Here is a 19,182-nt window from a genome sequence, read left to right on the forward strand (position 1 = left end):
TAGGACTGCATCCACAGCATCTCAGGTTAATCAAAACTTTAAGTCAATTGATTCTGCTGAGATACAAGATCTGACAATTAAGTTCATGAACTCATCCTAGAAAAAGTGCTACATACCTCATTGCTGAATACCACTACGGTCACCTTCGAAGTACTCCCCTTGGGAAGCTATGCACTGATGCCAGCACCTAGTCCACCCTTCAAAGCAATTTTGGAACTCTTTCTGGAATGGCCATCAGAGCTGTTGTCCTATTACCCTTGATGTCCTGAATGTCATCAAAATGTCTTCCTTTCAATATTTCCTTTATCGTCAGGTAAAGAAAAGTCATTGGGGGCCAGATCAGGTGAGTAGGAAGGGTGCTCTAATACAGTTATCTGTTTACTGGTTAAAAACTCCCTCACAGAGAGTGCAGTGTGAGCTGGCACACCGTCATGATGCAAGAGCCATGAATTGTTGGCAAAAAGTTCATGTTGTTTAAGTCTAAATTTTCCACGTAGCCTTTTCAGTACTTCCAAATAGTAAACTTGGTTAATTGTTTGTCCAGTTAGTACAAATTCATAATGAATAATCCCTCTGGTATCAAAAAAGATTAGCAACATCATTTTGACTCTTGATTTGGACTGACAGAACATTTTTGGTCATGGAGATTTAACTGACTTCCATTGTGCACGCTGACGCTTTGTTTCAAGGTCATATCAGTACATCCATGTTTCATCACCAGTGATAACACGGCCCAAAACATCATCTTACCTCTCCAAAAGGTCTTGGCAAACTTTGATTTTCCTTTGCTTTTGTTCATCGGTGAGCTCCTTCAGGACCATTTTTGCACACAACTTTCTCATGACAAGATTTTCAGTTAAGATTTTCCTGTTTCTCTATCAATGTTTACTTGGTCTGCTATGCTTCTCACAGTCAGCTGATGATTTTGACACACAATTCAATGAATTTTTGCAATGTTTTCATCAGTTCTGGTCATTACCAGCTGTCCTGACCTCTCCTCATCAGTGACACATTCTCTCCTCTCAGAAAAATGTTTAATCCATTTGTATACTGCCGTTTTCTTCACAGCATTATCCCCATAAACTTGGACTAACATGTCCCTGATTTCATTTCCACTCTTGCAAAGTTTAACCAGAAATTTAAGATTTGTTCATTGCTCTAATTCAAGCTCAGACATTCTTTCAATGGCACACAAAAACACACAACAACAATAAAAATGCCACTCAGAAAGACACCACCACACATCAACACAAACACAGTTTGAGATACTGATATACATACCACGGTTATGAAATCTTATCAAGCTGTTTGTACAGTGCTGCCAATGAAAGCACACGGTTGCACGCTTGCAAACTTAATTGTCAGACCTTGTATGTACATGTGTTTGTGTGTGTGTGTGTGCATAAAAATTTTTAACAAAGAAGTGCCCCAAAATTTAAAAATATTTTAAAAATTCACTACATTTTGTAGGCCTGGATTCAAGATGACAGAGTAGGTAAATGCTGTACTTGCCTCATCCCATGAACACATCAAAATTACATCTAAATTATAGAATAATCAACCTGGAGAACCATCTGAAGTCTGGCTGAACAAAAGTTTTATAACTAAGGATATAAAAAAGAAGCCACATGGAGACTGGTAGAAGGGGTGGAGATGAGAAATAGACAGGACCCAAACCTCCGTGTGGCGGTTGAGAACCAGGAAGGATATCTCAGCCACAGAAGTTCCCCCAGAGGAGCAGGAATCCTCAACTGCATGCTGGCCTTCCCAGCCCCAAATACTGGTGCCAGGAAGAGGAACCTCCACAACATCTGGCTGTGAAAAACTATGGAGATCCCAAATGTCTGGGTGAGATGGAAGGCTCCAGGAAACCCAGGCATCCTCATAAAAGACCTGTGCACAGACTAGCTTGCAGGCATTCACCCTAGGTTGCCGCAGAAGGACAGTGACAAGGGGGGACATCAGAGACATAGAGGGGGCAGATTGAGGAGTGTAGCTTTGGAGTGAGGGCTGGAAGATAGTCATCATTTTCCCTGTGTGTGATCCTCTTCCTGTGCAGCTAGCAGGTGGGAGCCATCTTTCCTGTGTTGAGCCCTCCCCCACACCTATGGTCAAATCTGAATCTGCTTGGCCTGGTGAGCTCCACTTCTTGCTCCACTCTAGTGACTCACTGAGACCCTGCCACACCCTACTCTGTACCACACGAGGCTTTATCAGAGGCTGAACCTTACAGGAGCCAGCAGCTGGCAGTGGGCCTCAGTGTGTCCTATCATTTTGTGGTGCTACCCCAGACCTCGTACTGGTGGCAGTCATCCTCAGTTCACAGCATGACCTCTTCCATGCACCTCCAGGTCCAGCACAGGCAATGACCAACCATGGATCACTTTGTAGCTCCTACCAGGTAGTCCCCAGCAGGCAGTGGCTGACCTGGCCCTGTATTGGACCCCTCCCAAGAGGCACCAAGACCAACATACTTGACATACTTGGAGGTTGACTTCAGACTACAGCAGAGCTCCTCCCAATTAGCCCACAAGCAGCACACACAAAGGGCGGTCTCAACAGGCACCAGAGCCTGCTGGGTCAAATCCTGTTCTGTGTGATAAGCTCTCTGCACAGCAGCCCATAAGCTATGGACATGGCCAAATCCCACAGCCAGTTAGCCTGAGGGTCAATCCCACTCTTTGACATGCCCATAGCAATCAGGCTAAACTACAACAGGAGGGCACACACAATCCACACAAGGGACACTCCTAAAATACCCAGAGCAGATGACCAGGGAGACTCTGCCACTGGGCCCCACAGGACACCTACTACATTAGGCTACCCGGCAAGACTGGGAGACATAGCAGATCTATCTACTACATAGAAACAAACACAGAGAGACAGCCAAAATGAGGAAATAAAGAAATATATCCCAAATTAAAGAACAGTAGAAAACTCCAAAAGCAGAACTAAATGAAATGAAGGCAAGCAACCTACCAGAGACAGAGTTCAAAACAATGGTTATAAGGACGCTCAAGAAACTTAGCAAGAACTTCAACAAAGAGATATCAAGCAAAAAGAAAGAAAGAAAGAAAGAAAGAAAGAAAGAAAGAAAGAAAGAAAGAAAGAAAGAAAGAAAGAAAGAAAGAAAGAAAGAAAGAAAGAAAGACATAGAAACCATAAAAGTGAAGAATACATTAACTGAAATGAAGAATGTACCAGCAGGACACACAAGCAGACTAGATGAAGCAGAGGATCAAATCAGCAATTTGGATGACAAGGTAGCAGAAAATACCCAATTGGAACAGCAAAAAGAAAAAAGAATTTTTAAAAATGAGGATAGTTTAAGAGACCTCAGGGACAACATCAAGCATAACAACATTCGTATTATAAGGGTACCAGAAGAAGAAGAGAGAAAGCAAGGGATTGTGAATGTATTTGAAGAAATAAAGACTGAAAACTTTCCTAACCTGGTGAAGGAAATAGACATACAAGCCCAGGAAGTGCAGAAATTTTCAAACAAGATGAACCTAAGCAGGTGCACACCAAGACACATTATAATTAGAATAGCAAAGGTTAAAGACAAAGAGAGAATCCTAAAAGTAGCAAGAGAAAGGCAACTAGTAACTTATAAGAGGCCTCCATAAGATTGTCAGATGATTTCTCAACAGAAACTTTGCAGACCAGAAGGGATTGGCAGGAAATGTTCCAACTGATGAAAAGCAGGGATCTACAACCAATATTACTCTACCCAGCAAGGGTATCATTTAAAATTAAAGGACAGACAAAGAACTTCCCAGACAAGAAATAGCTAAAGGAGTTCATCATCACCAAGCCAGTATTACAAGGAATGTTTGAGGGACTTTTTTAAGACAGAAAAAAAAAAAAGATTAAAAAATATTAAATAAAGTGGCAATAACTACAATCTATCAACAATTACTTTCAATGTAAACGAATTAAATGCTCCAATCAAAACCACAGAGTGGCTGAATGGATAAGAAAACAAAACCCTTACATATACTGCCTATAGGAGACTCACTACAGGTTGTAAGACACACATAGATGGAAAGTAAAGTTATTTCATGAAAATAGAAGGTTAAAAAAGCTGGGGCAGCAATACTTATACCAGACAAAATAGGCTTTAAAACAAAGACTATAGCAAGAGATTAAAAAAGGACCCAGTAATCCCACTTTTGGGTATTTATCCGAAGAAACCCAAAACGCTACTTCAAGGGGACATGTGCATCCATGTGTTCATTGCAGTATTGCTTACAGTGGCCAAGATGTGGAGGCAGCCTGGGTGTCCATCAATGGATGAATAGATAAAGAGGAGGTGGTACATATATACAATGCAATATTTCTCGGCCATGAAAGGGAATGGGTTTTGCCATCTGCCGTGGCATGGATGGACCTGGAGGGTATTGTGCTGAGTGGAGAATGTCAGGTAGAAAGAGACAGATGCAATGTGATTTCACTTAGATGTGGAGTCAAAAGAAAGAAATAAACAAACTAAACAGAAACACACTCATAGATAGAGAATACTTTGATGGTTGGCAGTTGGGAGGAGGTTTGAGGGGTAGGTGAAAATTGGGAAGGGATTATGAAGTACAAATTGGTTGTTACAAAGTAGTCATGGGGATGTAAGGTATAGCATAAGGAACATAGCCAATAATATTGTAATAACTATATATGGTGTCAGATGGGTACTAGATTTATCAGGGTGATCGATGGGAGGGGTTTTGGAGAGCAGGGTGAATAAGATGAAGGCATTAAGTACAAATTGGTGGTTACAACATATTCATGGGGATATAAAGTAAAGCATAGGAAATGTAGTCAATACATTTCCTATGGTAATAACTATGTATAGTGCCAGGTGAGTACTACACTAGTCAGTGGGAATCACTTCTTAAATTGCACAAATGTCTAACTACTATGCTTTACACATGAAATTAATATAAAATAATATTAAATGTTTTCTACATTGTGTAGAGTGTGTTTTATGTGAGAGTCCTGGAAGGAAAATATGCTTTATCAGAAAAATATGAATTATCCCTAATGAAAGATTATTAAGCATAGTTCAGAAATAACACGTTTCTGAGGAAAAAAAGCAAATTAAATATGTTTATTTATTTAAATATTTATGTTAAGTACAATCTTCAAAAACATTAAGATAAAGCAAAACTCTCAATTTGTTGATCTTTTCAGCATAATCTTCAGGCAGTGAAGCTCCCAGCAACTATCTCTACTTTGAGAAAATGGTTTCTGGTAACTCAGTCTCTCACATGTCAATGGCTTCTAGAATCATAGAAAGAGAGACAACCAGGTTACATGCCTCTTTGGTGAATATTTATGTTACCAAAATATCAAATCTGAATCACATCCAGACTCTACATCTAAATAATAAATTACAAGAAATGCTGGTGACCGAGAAAAATATTAAATGTCATCATGCAGAAGCATTCTGCAAAGTCCAGACTTCAGAAAACTACAGAACTAGCAATTCAATTCCTGCAATAAATAAGTTGAAAGAAAAGGTGGGGGGAAGGAAAGATAGAGGGAAACCTATAGATTAAAAGAGATAGAAGAGACTGGTATCAATTTCAACCAATTTCAATGTGTCGATCTTATGTTTATCTTTATTCAAATAAATAAATTATTAATAACAGTTTAAAATAAATGAAAAGTGATATGTGTAAAAATTGGAAGAGACTATTATGGAATGAATTGTGTACTCCCCCAAAAAATTCATATGTTAAGTCTTTAAACCTCAGTATCTCAGAATGTGACTATATTTGAAGTATGGCATTTAAAGAGGTGATTAACTTAAAATAAGCCTGTTGGGGTGGGCCCTAACACTGACTAGTGTCCTTATAAGAGAAAATTTGGACACACCAAAGAGATACCAGGGGTTTGAGCGCACACAGGATGACCATGTAAAGAAGCAGCTGGAGAGTGACCATGTGTAAGCCAAGGCGAAAGGCCTCAGGAGAAACCAAAACTGTAAGAAAATAAATTTTGGTTGTTTAAGCCACCCAATTTGCAGTATTTTGTCACTGCAGTCTAAAGAAACTAATACAGATACTAAAATGATGACTATGTCCACCATTATATTAATCTTAAGAAACACAAATGGAAGGATATACATTGTGGATCCTGGAGCAATAAACCTCAATTTATAAAATAGAGAGAGAATCAAGCCTCCTGGTGGGAGATGGGTCACATATAGTTTGAAAAAGCCTCAAAAGTGATTCTGAATTTTCTTCTCTCCCCACTTAGAAACACTGTCTTGAATCCAACCATATACAGGTTATGTCAGTACTTCTTTTGGTCATTCGACTGATTCTATTCACATTTTTATAGTGAGTTCATATATAGTTTCACCAACTAGAATATAAACATTATCACTAGGGATCTGCCTTATTTATAATATTGGAACTGACTCTACTCATTCCCTTTTTATTTACATCCAAATGCTATGCCAATTTACTGTTTACTTTCTCTGTCTTCTTGCTTATAAATTGTCTACCCTATTAAAAGGCATTGCTGTGACAATTCCAAGTTTCAGCTCCCCACTATGTTCTCATCCATTCCATCTCTTAAATGTGTTTAAAGCATTAACAACAGGTTGTGTTTCATCCTAGAGACAGCTGGGTTTCAGGGAGAGGTAAAATGTTTCATTATCTTACTCTATTGTCCAAGACAAATGTGCTATTGTATTACATGTGAAATGTCTACTTTGAAGTCTATTAAGGGTGTGCTGTGAGGTGAGCCATCTGGAAAGCACAGTGTAGACTGGAAAATAATTATAAGCCAGTTTATTGCACTTTTTCCCAGTTAAGCCTACCATGACAGCTGCTAAAAACACTATGTAGTGTAAAGGCTAGATGCTCCAAAGCTACACAGGTTAGACCCTACCTCCAACAATGATTAGCTACTATGCAAGTTACTTCTCTGATCCTTTTGTCTTGTCAGTAAAATTGAGATACTAATGCATGTTGCATAGGGTTCTTATGAGGGTTAAATGAAATACCACTCATAAAGCACTTGCAACAGAGTAGACAATAAGTGTAATTTCTCTTCTTTTAAATATAGAGGTTGTTAATATTCTTTACATTGAGAATATTAGATCATCCAATAATATTGGGAAGGCAGGTTGTGCAGGATGGTTTTGTAAAGAAGTCCGTTGAGCTTCTATGTGTTTTCCTTTGAATTTCAGGGGAGAAGAGGCTTTGGAAGATCAAGTCTGACGCGTCCTCAGGAATTCTCAATCTGGAATGCATTAAGACCACCCAGATGCGTTTAGCAGGGAAGCGCTGTCCGTGGTGCTAGTCATCGCGCATACCCCTGACAACACTTCTCCCGCCCAAAGTTCTTTTCCAGCCAACTTGTTTTGCGAATCTCATATATCTGTCTTGTGGAAGAGTCTCGGTCATTCTGTCCATTGGCTTTTTCCCTACCTTACCACTTTTTATCTACGTCTCCTTCAACAAAAAACAATTATCTTCCATCTCCTTATCAAATCCAAATAGTTTGTTGTTGTTTTTTCAGACATTTTAGCCATGCCTACTACTACCGAACATTGGCTCGGCCTATCTTTTCCTAAGTTTTTTGTTGAGTTTCAGAGAAATCCAAGGCGAGAACACAGGAAACAGTTAATTTACAATGCATTCTTTAGAAACTCTCTTCAGTTGGCAATTCCTCTAAGAAACTTTCCTTGCACCTCCATTGAGAGTTAAGTTCCCTTCTTCCATACACCCCAAGTAGCCTGTAGCCACATCTCTCAGTAAAGTTGTTACATTAAATTGAAATTTTTTATTTCCTAGTTTTGAGTGCCATTAGGGAGAGTTTCTTAAAAGCTAGGACCTACATATTATTCAACTGTAGATTCCTGGAATATAGGACATGATGAACTAAATTAATTACTGGAGCCTTTAGAAGGAAGGTCCCAACAACCCTCCTTTAAAAGGCAACCTGCCTTGTTACATTTGGCTGTGCACTAAATTTCAGAGTAGCTAGGCTGTTCTGATAAAGATATTCTGGACTGAGCTCATTTGCCATCTCTTCCACCTGTATCAGTCTGATGACTCAGCTCCTGAGAGTGACTACCAAAGAAACAATGCCATCCATTTCAAAGACTCTGCCTTCCTGCTGTCCATCTTTCCTCTTCCTTCTCCCACCCTACCCACATACCTGTAATCCCCGATACACTGCGTGGGGACGAGCCCCAAGAACTAGACAAAAACAGCCCATTGACGCTTTTCACTCAAAAGTAAACTTCTATTTCTCCGGCCAGATCAAAGAAAGGAGCCACCATCAACAAACAAAAGGACAATTTGTTTTTCCAGGTAAAAGTAGAGGCTCAAATAAGTGTGAAAGTGAGAGCAATTAAGAAACTGAAAACTAAGAAATGGGAGTGGGGTGAGAAAGAAAAAAATGTTATTAGTGCTGCCACGTTCTCTTCCCTACCCAAGTAGATTTCCACTCTGTTGAGGATCATTCAATATATCTTCAGGTCTAACCACCGCTTCCATGCCCCTCCCCCAGTCTTTAAAGAGCTCTTCCTCATTCTACAGTGGTTTGAGGAGAGAGAGTCCTAGCTAAGGCATGCTAGAAAAAAACAGGTGGAGTCTCTCATTTGTGAATAAGCAAGCAATTGCCCTCCCTTTAAGATTGTCTTGCTCCTTGGCATTCTGAACCAAAAAATGATGTTGTAAATAAGAACTATTCAGTGTTAGGAAACTTTCATGTAGTTCCTCACCAACGGTTTTAGGCAACAGATACATAATTTGTGGTTTTCTTCCTATTTCAATCAAGCATCAGGTATAATTTTTTAAATCTTTAAAGCAATGCATATGTTAATTCAAACGCACCTTGGAAGATTAGGAAGAAAATAAAAGCACTTGGCCTTTAAATCTTCAGAAGAGGATTTAATGACAGGTTCAGCCTGTTTAATGACAGGCCCAGCACCACACCCCTGTTTTATTATGTTTCATTATTATTGTATAAATTTCCTTTATTACTCATGACGAATAAAAATCAAATACTTGCTGAGGTGGGTTTAAATAGGTAAGAGTGCAAACAAAAATAAACTGTCCAAATATCATGAAACTGGAATCTCAGATTCTTAAAATGTATATTTTAAGTATCTTACATGTACCAGGTTGCCACTGTCAATCTCAGAGTAGTTTTTTTTTTTTTTTTTTTTTTTTTTGGTTTTTTTTTTATGATTGTATCCATAACTCAAAGACGAAAAGAATAAAAACCAAATTCAAGACAGGATTCTCAGAATTTTTCACTGAAACTGATTTTTGACTGACTCAAATAGAAAGACACACCCAAAAGAAAATTGCTAAGGTTGATGCAAGATGTGAAACTATGAAGTTCAAGTACTGCCTGGGGATGAATTTAACCTGCATGACAGGTGCAGAGCTGTCACTTTCAGACATCTTAAGAAAGAGTTATTTTAAATGTCTTTCTCTCAGCTATTTGATTCCACAGGGAGCGACTAACGTTTCCAGCGTGAAACCAGGGAGCCCGAGGTTGAAGGAATGAAAATCCTCTACTCCGCCTGCTGGAAGGAGGGGCTGAATACACTGATTCAACGTTTCCAAAAACTTAGCCAAGGCTTCGCTGGACACCGGGAGAGCGGCGCAGTGGCCTCTGCCCTCCCGGAGTCTGGCGCATGCGTCCCAGCATGGTCTGGGCTGGCTCCCCCCGCCCCTACTTCGTCATCTGGAGCGTCATCCGCGGGTCCGTCCTCCCCGCCGGCACAGTGGGACGCTAGCGAGCCGGCTGGCGGGACAGCGGGCGGAGCCTAAGGGGGTGGGGAGAGGCCAGCCGGGCCGCCCAGCTGGAAACCGTTTCATTCCTGGCCGGCTCTCCTCTTTGCCAGAGCGAAGCTCCGCAGTGAGTCAGGACGCTACAACGCGCCCGCACTCTGCAGCCGGAGCGGCTTTGCGCTCAGCTGCGGCCGCACCAGCCGCCTTTCCTGGGAACGAGCCGCGAGCATCCGCTGATTCGCGGGCACCGGGAAAAGCCCGGCTTCACGACCGGCCGCTTGGCCATCTCACGCGCCCGCGAGGCACAGAAGAACCGCGAAAGGGGACTGACGCTGAGCTGAGCTCTTCTGCGGGGGAGAGAGACGCCCCGGAGAGGAGGGGAGGGAGGGAGCAGTGTCGCCAAGCTCAAGGCCAGCGGTGGATCATCCCGGCCAGTTGGCGTCTGGGGGCTGCGAAATGCGGGAGGAGGACAAGGGCCTGATCGGTGGTAGCGACGGTGATGCGGGCCTGGCCAGCGCCGCGGCGCGGGGGCAAGTGGAAATCGTGCGGCAGCTCCTGGAAGCCGGTGCGGATCCCAACAGAGTCAACTGCTTCGGGAGGCGCCCGATCCAGGTAGCTGGGGCCCCGGGGCCTCGCCGGCAGGGGGCGCACGAATGAGGGAGAGTGGCCTCCGTGGGACGCGTCAGGGACCTAGGTCTCCACTGTGTCTCTCAAGAAAGGGAATGAAAACCCCCCTGCTTCAGTTTGGTATTCTTTTTAATGGTGGAAAAAATATCAATATTTTTTTCTCCCTTCTCATGATCGGAGATGAAAGGTATAGATTCAAATAGGGAGGGAAGGGCAAAGGGAACGTTTATTTGGGGAGAACTGCTTTGTATGTCTTTCAGCGATAGAGATAAATTATAGGTTACACATGCTGGATTGGATTTAAGGAATCATGCAAAAATCATATAACAGGGGAAAAAAATGCACCGTGAACTTTTAAGCTGCGATGTGAAATTCTTTGTATTCTTTCTTTATGGAGGCGAACTAAATACAAAGGACCCAGAACAGGATTCTTCAACCACAGCACTTAATTCCTTTTATGTTAGCAGTGTCTCTTGAGTGTTACATAAGAAAAATGCTTCTATGGATTTGTACTGTTTAATCATCATACTGAATATTTGGATTACAAAATCATTCCCGCAGCAACTGTCAGGTCCCTTTTAAATGGAAGAGTCTTCATAAATAATTAGCTTCTTCACTGTTAAAATGTGTTTATTCAATATGTTTAACTATTAATACCGTTTTAATTAGCACTGATATATTTTTAAGTCTTTTAAAATCTAAGGTAATGTTTTTGTGCTATACTGTTGACTATTATGGTCATATTTATATAGTATATATTATAATAGTATTCACCTCACATCACCTTCCAGAACCAAGCTTTTATTAAGGAAACTTGTTAATAGTGTAGATTTTAAAGAAAAAAATGTGTTATTCCTTTCGAATTCTTAGAAAAGTGTTAGAAATAAGGGATAGTTTAAAGCGATGAAAATATGGTAAAGTAGTTCTTAAAGACTTAAAATTATATTAATAATGTAAAGAGAGGTTTTATTTATAGTTTTAACTTACCATTTCCTGAGATATTAAGAACCACTTTTTTCTCTCTTCTCTACATGTGAAGTAGCCTTTATATCACTAGTAGAAATGAGAACATATGGTTTTAAAGGCAGAAATGGATGTGTCTAATGTTCATGAAACTATATATATATATATATATATATATATATATATATATATATTACTTTTCAATTGCATGGTACATTGTATTTTTATTTTTCAATTACAGTTGACATTCAGTATTATTTTGTATTAGTTTCAAGCATGGTACATTTTAATACACAAAGTCACAAGAACAAATAACTCCATTTTGGACATTTAGTTATCAAAAATTGTTGTATTGTTAAAATAAGAAAGTAAATGCTTGTATAATGTACATGTATACAAATGGATGCTTATAGGATTACTGCTCAAAACATCCTTTTTCTAAGTTATGCATTGTTCTGATTCAACTGCTAACACATAAGCTCTTTTTTGTTTTTTCAAGTCAAGTTGTTGTTCTTTCAATCTTAGTTGTGGAGGGTGCTGTTCAGCTTCAAGTTGTTGTCATTTCAGTCTTAGTTGTAGAGGGCGCAGCTCAGCTCCAGGTCCAGCTGCCATTGCTAGTTGCAGGGGGAGCAGCCCACCATCCCATGCAGGAGTCGAACCTGCAACCTTGTGGTTGAGAGTCCACTGGCCCATGTGGGAATCCAACCGGCAGCCTTCGGAGTTAGGAGCATGGGAGCTCCAACTGTCTGAGCCACCGGGCCAGCCCAAGCTCTTTCTATATAGCAAAATATTTACTATTTAACATTATAAAATCCTAGCACATTATAAAATCCTATGCAATGTAAATATAGTGTTTATTTTACGTTACATTTTCACCCTTTAAACTTTAGCACTTCTCTATAACATTTACTTAAATACTTTAAATGGTGAATCAGTTATTAAAAACAAATCATTTGCTTTCATCATCTTATAAAACGACTATTTACTTTTGCCCTTTATCCCAATTTTGGGTCAAATTGTCAGACTGTATTCTATTTATGAATACAGACATACTCATATATAACTGAAAAGCAAAAGCTTTCCACAGGGGATTTACTACGACAGCTAAACAAAGTAAGCCTTATTTTAAATTTAGTTGTTTCTTGTTTTCTCCCCTAAAGCATATATGACTGTCTAATATTTTTAGACCCAGATTATGGTGGTGGGGCAGGGCAAAGGAAATAATTTAAGACTTTAAAAGCCTTTAAACTTTGCCTATCAATCATTTAACAAAATAGATTCCCATGTTAAAATGGAAATTAAATTTTTCCTTTTTCTCACGATGATGACAAGCACTGTATCATCAGCTCTTTCTTGTCTCAGCATGTTTAGAGAATAAAATGGAACTCTATTAGTAAAGAGCATAGCCGGGGCAAATGGGGGACTAGGGAGGAGGATATTGCGTAAGCAAATGACGCTTACCCAGACTCCTGAGGCTTGTGAGCCCGCGCCTCTGCGTTAGTTGGATACTTCAGGAACAGGTATTTCTTTGAAATGGCTCTACCTCTCCCTGCCCAGGCTTGCATCTTGCTGTCCCCTCGCCCTGACCGCTCTGCTCTCCCCCGCAGGTCATGATGATAGGCAGCGCCCGCGTGGCCGAGCTGCTGCTGCTCCACGGCGCGGACCCCAACTGCGCAGACCCCACCACCCTCGCGCGACCGGTGCACGACGCCGCCTGGGAGGGCTTTCTGGACACGCTGGTGGTGCTACACCGAGCGGGGGCGCGTCTGGATGTGCGCGATGCCTGGGGCCGCCTGCCGGTGGACCTAGCGGAGCAGAGGGGCCACCGTGATATTGCCCGGTACCTGCGCGCTGCTGCGGGAGACTGATGGCGGGTGCACCCAGCCGCCCACAACGACTTTTCTCCCTAGTTCCCCACCCCCAACTCGGTTCAATGAAGGCTGCAAACGTGGAGCGGCGGAAAGCCGAAAAGCCATTTTGGGCGACTCGACTCCTCAAGCGGAAGAAGGGGCACACCGGAAATAAATTTTTTTTCTGGATCCCACCCTTGACACTCACCGTGAAGCCAAACGCAGAGAGGTGGAGCAAGTGGATTTCAGCGAGATTTTGGAGCGGAATGTTTAGTTCCCGGGTGTTGTTTACTTTGCAGGGTTTTCTGTCAAAAAAAAAAAAAGTGGCATTTTAAGCAATCCACAGAGGACCCCTGGTGCCTGTGGATCTTCACACAGATCACACAGATGATGGGGGGCGGAGTGGGAGGCGGCGGTGACTGGCACCGGTGGGAGGTAGGTGAGACGGTTTACCCACTGGTCTTGAAGGAGCCTCGCGTAAGCCCCCACCCGCTTCGGGCGTTAGGCCCTGGGGGCTACGAGGGAAAACCTGAAGACTGAGGACCAGATGACGAGGATGACTGTGGAAGTGGGTGTCAGGCACCCAACGCATTACATGCTTTTTGGTGCTTGTGATACACAGCAAGTGACGTGCAAACCCCCATACACCCCGGAAGCCCTGGAGACTCGGCCCAGCCCCACAGGATAGTAGTTACGGGGAAGAGAGGACGCGGAGCCACCTCGAATTTGCCCGCACATTCTAACATCCTCAGGTCAAGCTGATGTAGGACAGCTCTCAGAAAGGGACAGGACCTTGTTTTTTGGTGATTCAGTCCAGGAGGGATTCCTGCGGTGTTCCCGATGTCCGTGAACGGAATGAAGTGGCGGATTGTAGCAACAGCAACTGTAGCGGTTAGCTGTAATGATTTGCTTCATCTATAATACGATGCGATACAGAAACACCCCTGTAAATTGCCACTTGAAAAGATGTTGTGATATTTTGTACCTCTGAGTTGTTCTTCAGCAACAATCTTACTTAATGGGGAAACTTTAAACTACAAAGTACCGGGTCCTTGATAACAAGGTGAGGAAGAATTACAGCTGTTACATGAAGCTATAGCGCAGTGCCAACGCCTAGATTACTTTCATTCTTAAACTATTTATTTCTTTGTTAAATTTTCTATTTCCTTTACTAGAGTGTCTCAGGGGATCAAGCTATGAAATATTTTTAGGAGACCAATGCACTTACCCAGTAAATTATCACGAGATATTTCCCAACGCGTTGCTGAAAGAATAGACTGCATATAAAACTTTAACATATATGATGATGGCTCGTGGAATGTCTTAATATCTGCTAAAGGTGCACTGCTTTGGAATTTAATTTCCAGTGTTGCTTGATTGATTACAACATTGAAACAACTAATACTTCACTGCTTTAATAAATAAAAGAAAACAATAGAGGTTGGACTCCAAGACCTGGGTAATTTGGCTTTAAAATGTGTGTTCGTGGATTTACCACTAACTCCTCTGAAATGTTAAAGACTCAAAGGGGCTCACATCTCTGATTGTTTGTAATAACTGTTAAGTGTTACCAAGAAAATTTATAAAAGCTGGTTACACATACATTGAAAGATTAATGTGTGTGTGTGTGTGTGTGTGTGTGTGTGTGTGTGTGAATGAGAGAAGAGCAGAGCAAACAGAAAAATTAGAAAGATTTTTAAGGGGTACCTTTGAGCTAAGTTTTAAAAATCTTTATTTCTCCATCAATTCTTTATTCCCCAAATAAATATATTACTGGGAAAGCATAGCTGAGAATCAGAGTAGATCTTATTGGGGAAAATATATAAGCAATTATTGACACATAACTTGTGCCAGGCATACTTTTAAATACATTTGCTCATTTAACACCTAAAATAAACCTGGGAGATAGGTATTATTCCCAGAAGAGGACAATGAGACAGAGAAATATCAAGGAACTTGTCAAAGGTCACAAGATATTCATTCCATGATTGTAAAATAAGTTTATCCAGCTCCAAAGCTTATGATTTGGCTTTATTTTGTTTTCACACTGCACCACCCTGTTCTCCAAAATGATTAATGATAAATATAAAGTCAGCTAAAAATTTATTTGAAGCAGAAACACTTTTTCTCCCTTGTAAGGTATCTCCCTAGTAAGTTCCTAGGATATGTTTTATTTCTATAGTATCTAATAAATCTGAAAAGATTCTTTTAAATCTATTTTTAAATAGCAACAATATGAAGAATGGCCTCCCCGAAAAAAGACTTAAAAACAACACTTTTGGAACAAAAATAATGGAATCCCCATTTTCAAATTAAGCCATAAGTACAGAAAATACAATTCTAGTTATCACTTAAGCACCCAGTCATTACTGACTACAAAAATAGTATTTTTAAAGCTTATGTTGCTTTATAATTACTAAGAAGCACTGATCATTTAAAATCTTCCATTTGATTATGAAATCCATCCTTCTGTCCTTTATTTTTTAAGTTCTAAGATACACAAATCTGCTAGTAGCATGAGGCTGCGTAATGAAAAATAATCCTTGAAATAAATATGAAACATGTTATTTCATTCCTAATTTAAAGAAATTATGGAATCTGATTTCAAGGGAAACTAAAACAAGAAACTGTGGTTGTGGATCTCCCAGACCATATTGCATTTTTTTAAAATATATATACACTGTTAAATCTGTTCAAGTTTTCACTTTGAAGGACACATACAAACAAATGTAACTCTTATACAGAAGCCCTGCTTCTGGCTCCACTGTGGAATTACAGAAAAATATACATGTTAATTTCTGTATCTAAGTCTAAAATATTACCAAGGTTTCTACAAATCTTACTCCCTGTCCTTCATTTCAAGAAGATCTGGAAGTAAAATAAATTCAGAATTCAATAATTTATTCATTTGGCCTCATTTTCATATTTCCTTTTCAGCTGAGGGAATGGATGAAAAAACAAGGATGATTTACCATGAAAGCAAAATCTGTTAAAAATTTCCTGGGCTCTAATGTGTAAAATTAGTAATTGCAGATCTGAGGAATGAAACAGGTTCATAAGGAGAGCTCAGGATCTATAAAACTACAAAGAGCTTTAGGAAAGTGTGTACCTAGGAATGCTTTTATATTTTCTTTCTGTATGATGGTAAACACAGTATGGTATCCAGGACCAAATAATTTATCTTCTGAAGCTAGGTAACTGATCTTAAGCAAATAAACATAACTAGTTTAACTTACACTTACATTGAGATTCTACATTGCCCTTCCTTTGTGGGAAATGTTAAAAACAAACTACTCTGTGTTAATATGTAATAGTCAATAGGGATTTTTTTTAATCACCTCAATAATTAGCTTCAATTATTTCAAAAAACAAACATGTTTATTTTCCTTTTATGCTTTACTAGGGGCTGATTATTTTTATAATAGGCTATAATTTTTCCAATGTTCAAGACATTAGCACTCTACCAAAAGAAAAGCAAGTAAAAGTAGTTATCTGCAAAAATGACAGAAACCATCTGAAGAGGCACCCTTGTGGACTGCCTTCTGGAGCAAATGCAAAAGCCATTGTCACCTGAAGTACAAGAGGTCTGCTTTCATGTTTATGTCATTAGTGAATAATCAAATTCTGACATGCTTACTTGGTTTTCATTATTAACAAACAATTTAATGATTTTGTGAAAACTCAAAAAATAATTTTTAGGTTAGTGTAATTTCACAGTGTTCAATTACTAAGCTACAAACGGATAGATGGTAGAAGATAGATAGATAGATAGATAGATGATAGATAGATAGATAATACTTAAGAGAACTTTAATTTTAAAAATTACCTGAAGAAGCAACAACAGTTGAATCACAACACTTTCAATCCTCTCCTGTTCTATTTATAACCCCAGGGAAGAAAAAGCAAAATGGAGGAAAGAGAAATTAAGACTTGATTGGAAGATAGAAGATCTGGGTTCCAGTATTGTTTTCTTCAACTAATTCAGTATGTGACTTACTAAGCAATGTAAGTTTGATTATACTCAGTTTCCTCATCTATAAAAAGTGGGAGTTGGACTCGATTACTTCTCAGTTCTCTACTATCACTAAAGTTTTACCCCTTATGAGTTTGTTGCACACATCACTGTAGTGGGCTCTAATATTTATTAGTAATAATTTTGCCATGGTATGAAGCAAAAAAAGACATATAGAGGAATGAAGAGGAGAGACACATTTTAAAATTCTGGAGCCCAAGAAGGGGAGGAAATCTTTATAAGCACCACCTCCACTAGTTAGTTGGAAAATTACAGACAAGTTTGTAGGAACTAGGACAGAAAATATGCTTTGCAAAATAAATACTTGAGTTTAATTTTAAGGCTTGTCTCACTTCTTACCTCTGACTTTTCCTTTTGCTTTTTGCATTTCTCTCACACCACTCAGAGTTACTAGAGGAATGTTTCTTAAAATGGGAAAAGCAAGTAGACCCAATAGTTTTGTAAAATAAGTGCTCTGAAAGAAAAAGTGATTTTTAAGTGAGCATATAACAAGGGATTCTGACTTAAATGGGGTTGGTGTAGGAGTTAGAATAAAAAGAAAGGGTTGAGGGTATTAGAAGGAATAGAAAGTGCAAAGGCAAGAGAATACTAAAATATGTCAAAGAAGTCATTAGAAAATGAGTAGCTCACTGTAAACAACTGTCCCAGATTTCACAGACCAGTTTCTAAGAGTGTGTAGCTTTTGGTTTGCTTCCATTGGGTTCTTTGAAATTTGAGGTGCTTAAATTTTGCTTGGGTGATACTAAGAACCAACTGGTCAAGGAAGAGTTCTGTGTTCCCCAAATATGTATGTGTCAGCCATTTCAAGAGATTGGAGAATGGGATAAAAAGAAAGCAACAAAAGGCATAGTAAAAGGAGCAGCATGGTGGTGTTTTGTGGAATATGGGTCAGTAGTTTAACAGAACTAATCAGACCAAAACAAACTGTATATGGTCCCCATGCTGATGGGATTTGTGAAATACTTCCAGGCCTAAAATAAGAGGAATCTGCTCATCCCCTACTTTTCTTGATTTTCTATAAAACCTTTCTCAAGTTCAGCTATTACAAATGGAATGACTTCTTTCTTGTCTATGGAATCCCCCACTCAGATTTTAATATCATTCCTCGCATAAGGAAAAAATGCTTTCTAGAAAGTCATGTTTATACATCATCCGTTTGTTAATTATGTAATAAAGGAAAATTTGCTTTGAAGCCAGTGCTGCTAATGAAGTAATACGTAACTGGTATGGATTACATGTTAAGCACAGTAATATAAACCAACATGTATGTCAGAACTGAGCACCCAACTCTGATTTAGTAATTTGAAGTTTGAAATAAACATAAACCAAAGATTTTGCTGGTTAAAAAAAACAATGGGAGATGTATGAAGATGATATGCTGATTATCTCACAGCATCTACATCAGACTGGAAGCTTACAAAGAAACCCCAAACACCTATTTATCCCCTTCCCACGCAGAAGCCCTTGGCATTAGACCTCCAGTAGATATATAGTCAGTGCTGGCACAGACACTACTATACAACAGTTAAAGTCAAAACTTGAAGACCAATTACAGTAATTAAACCATGCCTCATTTCCCTTTTATAGTTGGCCTCCTCCCAAAATTCATAATCTTCTAATTCGCTGTCCTCTCACTCGAATACTCTATATTATTTATGAGAGGACTGGTACTACTTCCTTTGAACCCTTTCTTATTTCACCTCTGGGTCTTCATTTCATTTTAAACAAACTCCCCTCTACCTTCTTACAATGTCACACATTTCTCCATCTCCTTGCCTTAGTTAAAACTGGGTCTCCCTGAGAATTCCACTTTCTTCTGCACTAGATACTAGTGACTGTGAATACAAGAGGGGGATTCAAAACCAGTAATGAGTGTCTGCTGTTTGGGTGGTTTTTCAATAGTCTCAAACCAAATATGTAAGGATTATCTACTGTTCTTCAGGTTTCA

General features: G+C 39.7%; 1 protein-coding gene and 2 long non-coding RNA genes across 12 annotated transcripts in view; 2 read left to right on the forward strand and 1 right to left on the reverse strand.

Annotated features, from left to right (window-relative positions):
- The window catches only part of LOC141571109 (uncharacterized), a 76,709-nt gene extending 67,009 nt beyond the window's left edge, over nucleotides 1-9,700 (forward strand). Inside the window, exon 3 of the long non-coding RNA XR_012495700.1 lies at nucleotides 7,199-9,700. This is a non-coding gene — a long non-coding RNA (uncharacterized LOC141571109). The remainder of the gene's footprint in view (nucleotides 1-7,198) is intronic.
- Nucleotides 1-19,182, reverse strand: part of LOC109436481 (uncharacterized) — a 59,923-nt gene that overhangs the window by 35,628 nt on the left and 5,113 nt on the right. For 7 of the 10 annotated variants that reach the window (XR_012495691.1, XR_012495694.1, XR_012495692.1 and 4 more), the window contains exons 3-5: nucleotides 13,410-14,116; nucleotides 12,813-13,156; nucleotides 11,376-11,441 (exon numbers count right to left, since the gene is read on the reverse strand). This is a non-coding gene — a long non-coding RNA (uncharacterized LOC109436481). Of the gene's footprint in view, nucleotides 1-5,155; nucleotides 5,278-11,375; nucleotides 11,442-11,605; nucleotides 12,127-12,812; nucleotides 13,157-13,409; nucleotides 14,117-19,182 lie in introns of those variants that run through there. The other 3 variants (XR_002136114.2, XR_012495697.1, XR_012495698.1) reach the window with 2 other exon arrangements.
- On the forward strand, nucleotides 9,791-14,653 carry CDKN2B (cyclin dependent kinase inhibitor 2B). Its single transcript, XM_019715067.2, has 2 exons — nucleotides 9,791-10,373; nucleotides 12,959-14,653. Exons 1-2 carry the CDS (start codon nucleotides 10,218-10,220, stop codon nucleotides 13,217-13,219), a joined length of 417 nt encoding a protein of 138 aa, XP_019570626.2. The 5' UTR covers nucleotides 9,791-10,217; the 3' UTR covers nucleotides 13,220-14,653.

Source organism: Rhinolophus sinicus, linkage group LG04 (assembly GCF_036562045.2).
Source record: "Rhinolophus sinicus isolate RSC01 linkage group LG04, ASM3656204v1, whole genome shotgun sequence".
Taxonomy (NCBI): domain Eukaryota; kingdom Metazoa; phylum Chordata; class Mammalia; order Chiroptera; family Rhinolophidae; genus Rhinolophus; species Rhinolophus sinicus.

Bases quoted from the DNA above. Each gene is read 5' to 3' on its own strand.
- CDKN2B (XM_019715067.2), top strand. From the start codon at position 10,218: ATGCGGGAGGAGGACAAGGGCCTGATCGGTGGTAGCGACGGTGATGCG. The intron at 10,374-12,958 runs GTAGCTGGGGCC...TCTCCCCCGCAG, and splicing joins TCGGGAGGCGCCCGATCCAG to GTCATGATGATAGGCAGCGC.